General features: G+C 39.3%; 1 protein-coding gene across 2 annotated transcripts; it reads left to right on the plus strand.

Moving 5' to 3' along the window:
- The first annotated feature begins 54 nt into the window (after positions 1-54).
- Positions 55-6,981, plus strand: LOC139469394 (RNA-binding protein with serine-rich domain 1-like). 2 transcript variants are annotated; one of them, XM_071251559.1, is made up of 6 exons: positions 55-111; positions 2,103-2,213; positions 2,643-2,816; positions 4,893-5,125; positions 5,548-5,689; positions 6,834-6,981. In XM_071251559.1, coding segments are annotated over exons 1-6 (774 nt in total). In that variant the 5' UTR covers positions 55-109; the 3' UTR covers positions 6,946-6,981. The 2 variants fall into 2 exon arrangements, with proteins under 2 accessions (XP_071107660.1, XP_071107659.1); XM_071251558.1 differs by having other exon boundaries at positions 68-239.
- Positions 6,982-8,429: the final 1,448 nt, after the last annotated feature.

The following is an 8,429-nucleotide window of genomic DNA, read 5'->3' on the forward strand; positions in this document are numbered from 1 at the left end:
TGGTGACGTGTAGTCGTCGGTTCAAGCCAATCAAATTTCCGATATCATTATTCTTCGGTGTGTGTCGGCGTCTGGTGTTCGTCAAAAACGTGTGCTCTATGTTTTGATCATGTGAGTTTAGATTGAAATTATATGTACATTGTCGCCGAAGAAAACCCACATTCGCTGGTGGTTGTGGTATATTGTCAGTAACTTCACCCGGCAAACAGTGGTTGTACGCCGGTGTATATCTTGAAGATGTAAGTTCAACAAATTTGACCTGTTAACATCATGTCGTTTTACTTTTTGCTTGTTGAAGCCAGAACATTCACAACGGAGACACTCAAGTCTCATTACAGCATAATGAGTGTAAAAAACTTTTGTACCAGTATGAGTGAGTTAAGATGTTTAATTTAGTATGTTTCATCTATCTTTGACTACGTGTGTCTTTAATCATACAAGGTTTGATGAGAAACTTGTTAGGGTAATTATCTGATCCTTTCTTCAACCTGCATGGAACGATCTCATTGAACAAAATATAGCCCCCAAAATCCTTCTCGTAAGTTTTTGAGTGTAAAAAGTATGGCTAACCAGCTTCTTCAGAGGCATAAAGCAACAAACCAAACAAAGATATGGCGATGTATACCATACGCTTTTAGCATGATGATACTTTACAGGGCGCAGGAGCCTAACGTCTTGCTTATCATGATCGGGTGCAGGAGAAAATGGCCCCGTGCAAAAAAGGCCCAAGACAAATTGGAGAAAATGGTCCCATATTTATGGGAATTGGCCCCAAATTTGTATCAAATGGCCCCAAATTTGTATCAAATGGCCCCAAATAATGAAGAAACAATACTAACACAATCTGTAGTGACATAATTTATTTATTATTTTAGACATTTAGTTTACTTATTGATTGGATATTCTGGAATGTGTCAATGTCACATGGTTTCGAAGTCCATCTTCAACTCTTCCCAACGTAGTGGTCCATGGATGGCACTGGACTCCCGTCAGTATTCGGGAAACTGTCATCTGCCCAGCCACGTACTGTTGCCACTACTGGAACCGCTGTCCATTTCTGTCACAGAGTTGCGAATGAACTTTCCTTTGCTTGCACCTCTGTTGGAAGTTGCTATGCCCCCCAGTATGTGTCTATGGTTTTTTATTTGTTTGTTTGTGGTTTAACGCCACACTCAGCAATATTCCAGCTATATGATGGTGGTCTGTAAATGATCGAGTCTGGACCAGACTATCCAGTGATTGATATCATGAGCATCGATCCACGCAATTGGGATACAGTGATATGCATCAACCAAGTCAGCAAGCCTGACCACCCGATCCCGTTTGTCGCCTCTTACAACAAGCATAGTCGCCTTTTTACGGCAAGCATGGGTTGCTAAAGATCTGTTCTACCACGGATCTTCACAGGCCCTATGGCTTTTTTTTGTGACAATGCTTACTACTAATTGAAAAACAAACAAAATAACAATTAATAATGTCAGAGGGAGACAAGGGTCTCATGTAACAATGTATCAACTAAGTTTTATTTGGGGCCATTTTCTCCAACATTTGGTTCCCTTTTTCACTAAACCTTTGGTCCATTTTCTCCAAATTGTCTGGGGACATTTTTCCACGGTGACATTTTCTCTATGATCCATCATGACCTCCCTTTCACTGATACTACTTGCTTTCAGTATTTTAGCACTGGGGTCCCTTAAACAATCTTAGGGTAAGTTTGCAGTGCTGGTTGTGCACATCAACCAATAATGAACACTACAGTATTAATTATCTGGTTCACCCACACATGTATGCATATTGCTATATAAGTGTGGGTAACTCAGGTACGGGTCTACCTGGATCCTTGGTAAGTCATGTGATATACCATTTGTGCTCCATAATTGACATTTTGTACGGATGAAAACTTGTCAAATACGGACAAATTGCAAATGACAACTGTATCAAATACACAAGCTAACATTACTATACACTTTAATGTAAACAATGTTGTCTTAAACATGGTTATCTTGGCCTCAAGGCTAATTTTAGCATACTCTCTTCAAGGGATGGCAACATTACACCCTAACCAAGAATAGTTGATTTTACATGAACATTATTTTTGAAAGGGCAAGAAGCCAGAGTCGAAGCAGAGAGCGCAAGAAAGGTGCCACTGAAAAGAAGGAACGTGGAAGAGATAGACAGAAGAGAGCAGCATCTAGCAGTAGTGGAAGTAGCTCGTAAGTTATCCTTCGACTTTGTCAAGTTCAATAATATCATGTATAGGGTTTTCATGAAAGAAAGTAACTTTGGTTTAAATCATAACTTCATATTGAGAACATTATTATTAATATATGCTGTATCTACATGGTACAATGTATATAGTTTTAAGCTTGAACTCAGTCCTAGTCTTATCCTTCATACGTATTTTGAAATTTGAAACCTGATATTCAGAAAGTTCCAAGCCTTTTATATAGTGTTTATGCCCTATGAAATATGAAAATTCACTCAAGATTGCTGCAAATGAAGTGCTGCAATACATATCGTATCGTGAACAAAGTATCACGATTCCTTTCATATTGTGAACAAAGTATTGCAGTATGTATAGTATTAGGGATAGTCAAGATGTGTCATCCTTATCAGTTACTATTGATGTTTTCCATCTTTAGCTCATCAGGCTCGAGAAGCAGATCAGGTTCATCATCATCGTCGTCTGGAAGCAGTAGCTCGGGCAGCAGCAGCTCCGGAAGCAGTTCCCGATCAGGGAGTTCCAGCTCGAGTCGGTCATCGTCAAGTAGCAGCTCCGGTAGCAGTCGCAGTCGGAGCAGAGGACGCAAGTCATCGTGAGTCTTGCCTTACTGTTTCACTGAGCCATGTCTTGAGAAGTGATAAGAAGTAATCATGGTAAAGGTTTTCTTGTTGGATGTATTCAACTCAGAACACCCACAATCAGAAGGCTGTTTGTTGCAATACCCACCAGCCATGACAGATTTAATTTTGTGTAGTCTATGTGAGATGGAAATGAAAAGTTTTAAGTTTTCATTTCTGCTGATTTTACAATTTGATACATGTATTATAATTTGATATTACAAGTTGTGAAAGGAAACTATTAATACCGTATATGACCGCGGATAAGCCGACCCCGTAGATAAGCCGAGGTGCTAACTTGACCATTGAAATACGAGAGAAAATGATATGACCCGCAGATAAGCCGAACCAGGAATTGAAAGGCAAAAAACACTGCGAAGTCGGACTGCAAGACATGTGCCGGTACTCGCAGATATTCAAAAATATAAGATGAAAAACGTTGTAATTATATTGAAAAAGTCATTATTATTTCTAATAAAGATTTAACAAACCAGTCATCCACTTTCATAATGTGGGAAGCTGTTTTTCGTTGTTTTTTTTAATCTCATAATGATCGTTATATGTTGCCATCAACAACAAGCGCCATTTTGTGAATCGGTGTATATAGAATTATGAACCCGTGAGAAAATATATCAGCTAGAGCGAGTTTGAATTCAGCATCGTAAGCATGGCGTATTCGTTTCAAACTCATGATGAGAATGTCAGTCAGTAAAAATATACTAACTTTTATAACCCCCTTTACACCACTATTGTATGTTAATCCAATTGAATTAAATAAACTATCACACTATGAACACATTGAATGACCATCACTTACTCACAGGCTTCTCCAGTTTATTAAACTAATCTCTCGAAAACAAAGGAATTAAGCCCCTACTCCCAACACGATCGCTAAGCACCCACAACTTGAAAATGTTTGTGTAAACAACATGACAATACCAATCGGCCCGTTATTATCAATGCTCATTTCCTTGTGTACCGTGTTGCTTTTTAAACAACAGGAAGCAATCACAGTGATCACCGTTTGTGACGTCACAGGAAACAGCTGATCACATGTTTTTGCAAATGGCGAACGGAATAACTCGCCGATACAGTTGTTTATTTGCCTCTTTCAATAAAGGTAGACACTTGTTCATTATCAATTTATGAACTTTGCAAAACGTACGCAATAGCTATTGGCGATTTCATCTGGGGATTATATATTATAGCTGTGAATTACATATATTGTTACATGTAAAAATTGTGGAGTTTACGAAGAACGATAAACTTTGAACATTCAATTGAAAACTTATTATCGGAAGTAGTAACATGTATAACATTTTTTTAATAATGACAACATTGGTGTATAATAATAACTTTATTGATAATTTATAACAATAATGGCTCTAGTCGTGGCAACTTCCAAACTTTCGGGAAGTTGTGATCTATCGGACCGTCATTCAGGCGATGTTTCTGACAGATTACGATCTGAAAAATACTATCATGAAAGTGTATCCCGTGGATAAGCCGACCCCTTTCTACAGAATCTTTTTTCTGGTCCTCAAAATTCGGCTTATACGCGGTCATATACGGTAATTGAATTTCTGTGATTTAGGAATGTCATTCATTGGAAACTCTAATCTGTAATTACAATAACTCAAAAGGTCTCCTGGTGATTACCAATATGCATCCTCCAGCACTCATATTACCAAACTTGGTACCAGTGTTTTGACTTTCTTTGGTAGTCAGAAGTTTGCAGAAGAGGAAGACATGACACTGTATGATTTGGTTGCACTTTTTCCTTCTAATTTCAAATATTATTAGAAATGATGCACATGAATTTTTTATGCCTCTAGGTTCAAATATTTTCTAGGCATTAGGGTAGCCTAGTGGTTGAAGCGTTCACTTATCATGCCGAAGACCCGGGTTCGATTCCCCGACATGGGTGCAATGTGTGCAGCCCATTTCTGTGTCCCTTGCCGTGATAGTGCTGAAATATTGCTAAAGCCGGCATATATACTCAATCACTCTGATATTTTCTTTTGAACTTTTCTCTTCATGTATAATTATAGATCTCCACGCAAACGCAAGCGTAGCCCCACCCCCAAGCCTTGCAAAGTTCACATTGGCCGACTGACTCGAAATGTTAACAAGGAACACATTCAGGAGATCTTCTCTGTGTATGGCACCATCAAGAATATTGAGATGCCCACCGAGAGAGTTCACCCGTACCACAGGGGCTTCGCCTACGTGGAATATGAAGGCCCTGAGGAGGCAGAGAAGGCTATCAAATACATGGATGGAGGTAAGAGATGTGATGCTGTATGCAGCCATTACTTGTTGTCCCAGGGATACAAATGACCAAATGGTCAAAAACAATTGTTGTTCAGATGCGCATCTGTTAGCTGTGCCTGGATCAGCTGGTCATGGGTTCACATCCCAGATTAGCCTCGATTTTGATCCTTGGTCTCTCAGCACCAGACTCTTGATTTACTTGATAACATTACAAGTCTGTTAAAGTATGACAGTTATGATCGTCTGAGTGCTACGATCGCTTTGTGAAACAGGTTCCAGATCATATAATTCACAGGCCATGGTTAAGTAGCCAGTGTGTATTGCTAAGTGTGACGTTAAACAACAAATACACATTCTTGAAAATGTGTTACACGAACTGATTTCTTTGTAGTAAGTGATTCATTCAAACAAATGTTGATTTCTCTATTGCAGGTCAGATTGATGGACAAGAGGTGACAGCAGCTGCTGTGTTGGCGCCAAGACCGGCGCCACGCCCCCCTGCACGCCGCAGTCCTCCACGTCGACCACCCCCAAGATGGAGGCAGTCACCCCCAAGATACAGAGACAGGAGGAGGTGGGTAGTGTTTAGCTTCAAGGGATGGAACAGTTTGTGCTGTTACAGTTTCTTTATACTATCTCTTGACCGCCTCCGTGGTCTAGTGGTAGAGCGTCCGCCCCGGACGCGTCATACCAAAAGACATTAAAAGATGGTACTTGTTGTTACCCTGTCTGGCGCTCTGCATTAAGGGGCTATACAAGGACTGTTCGGCTTGGAGTCAGTATACTGTGTCTGAGTGGGTTAGTCATGTTAAAGAGATGGAACTTGTTGTTACCCTGTCTTGCGCTTGGCATTATGGGGCTTATGAGTGTGGTATCCATGTTAAACTGCGGCATGGTATCTCAGTGGGCTAGCACTATAAATCAGCATCAGTCCGGACTTGTAGAAGCAGCCACACACATACACACACGTGCATGCTCATTGCTATACAAGTGCAATAGTCTTGGACGCGATGTTAAACCCCATTTTACCTCACCTCACCTATACTATCTCTTTTGTGGCTGGTCATTGTTTCAGATTGATTTCTACTGTTTGTTCATACTGATCAAACTACCATACACATGGCTCCTTTACATGATTCAAATTGTTAACAATAACCCTTGTATCTAATGGTTATTAGGTGAAAAATGATACTGATATTTTGGAAACGGTTATTTATGAAGGTAACTGTTAAATAAAATTCACTATCTGAAAATTCCTCACTTAACTATAATGTGATGTTGCGGATATAAGACATATTTTCCCTCGAGAAGAAAAAGGATACTTTTAATTTGACTACGTTGGATTTGAAATGGGGCATTTAAATGGAGCATGGGTTCCAAGTGGTCTAAGAGACTACAATTGGCTGTGCAGATTTACCAGGATCCTCTTGTTGTGGGTGCAGATCCAATTATGGTTCTTGGTCTGTCAGCACCATACCTATTCTCATGGGTTTCACCAAGGTGCTATAAAGTGTCTCCGACCTGTATCAGGGATGACTTTTATCCCATGTTAAACTGACATGCTGTGATATTACTCAAATAATGTTCAAATGGGCAAGTCCAACTCACTCCGTTTCTATGATATCGCGTAAAGCTTTTTGCAACATGTAATCAAATGTTGGCTAAGAAGGAAAACATCAACTTGTGACAGTATTTTGTATGAGTGTATTCATCAACAGATCTCCTCCCCCAAGACGACGTTCACCACCAAGACGGCGATCCCGGTCAAGGTCAAGGTCACCTGCAAGACGTAGGCGGTACAGTCGATCCAGTTCCAGCTCATCACGATAGTATAGCCTTTTGACATCACTGACTCATTCCTGAAGCATACATGTACTGTTTGGTAGTAAACAACGATTTTATCTCTTCTGTCTTTTAGTTTGCATGTATACACATCGTAATGATATTGTGTTTAGGCTCCAACATTTGGCAGTGAAGTCATCTGTTACACTAAGCATGTTACAATCAAATGTTCCTGTGTATACAGTCAAGATTTGTCGTGATGTAAACCTATGTTTCGACAGCCAATGTCACCAACATCTAAGTGTTTATCTTTCAATTGATAAAAGAAATTTGTCAGATATTTATTTATTCTGAACATAAAACGATTAGGGTCATGAACATTTTATTTTGTAGTGAAGACTGAGCACATGATTTCATAAAAATATCCCTAAAAATATTCATAATCCCTAACCTTTTTTTGGTTCCGTATATAATAGTTCCTGTGTCCAACATTTCTGCTTTGTTGATTCAATTTTAATTTTGATTCATTTTATTCTGGCATTACTTGAATGTCAATGCCTTACCATATTCCCCACAGGTACAATGTTATGTCAGATAGCAGACTAATTGTGTGTGAAACCCATTCAGTTGGGGGAAATTGTCCTTCATTTGTAATCATGTTCATTTTATTCATTAAAGATTTTACAGCAGATATATTTGTGTCCAATTATCTTTTGAACTGAGTACAGTTGAATAGGAAGATAGCGTTGCCAAGAATTTATCAGTGACTTTCTTGTCACTGGCAAATGGGGATGTACACAGGTCTGGTCTTGTGCAAGGGAGGTAACTCTGTAATTATTTTTTCCTGTGAGAATTCTGGGTTAGAAAGGTTCTCAGCAACCTATGATGGCCGTCAGAAGTGTGTTTCATGCAATCTGGGTGAAGATCTGAGAACACACCCACAAAAGGGTGACATCACATAAACCATACCTTTGTACTTTCTCTCTCTACATCTGAGAATATTAGCTTTGGTCAAATTTATACAAGTCTTCCTGATTAACCTTTCAAGTCACCCTTTTGGAAACATCTGGGCATCACCAATGCAATCTAAACTGTGCAAGTGGATAGATATAGAGGTCTAATTCTCATTATATCAACACTTCTGCCATCTTTCACAAGTGTTTATAAAAGTTTTGCTCATTTCTGAAACAACCCGTGCGGTTCCAGGTTAGATTTTGTCCTTGGCAAACTATTCTGGTATCGCCTTTGCAACTTGGTTGATGGCAGAGATTGTTGCTCCTATTAATCACAGAATTCTCTGGATCTGAATTGATTCTATTTTTGTGTCATGTTACCAAGGGACTCAACTCTCTATATACACCTAGAAATTAATTAAGGGCTCCTGAAAATAAAGGTGAAGTGAAGTGAAATAACCGTTTATGAAAGTTAAAGTTTCATGATACTCATTCATAAAATGGCGGTCAATCTCGAGTAGTCATGACATAATTGACTGTCACCAAAACACACAAACATACGAACATGAAGCATGATAC

The sequence above is a fragment of the Haliotis cracherodii genome, unplaced genomic scaffold (genome assembly GCF_022045235.1).
Source record: "Haliotis cracherodii isolate W230 unplaced genomic scaffold, xgHalCrac1.p SCAF_2, whole genome shotgun sequence".
Classification (NCBI taxonomy): domain Eukaryota; kingdom Metazoa; phylum Mollusca; class Gastropoda; order Lepetellida; family Haliotidae; genus Haliotis; species Haliotis cracherodii.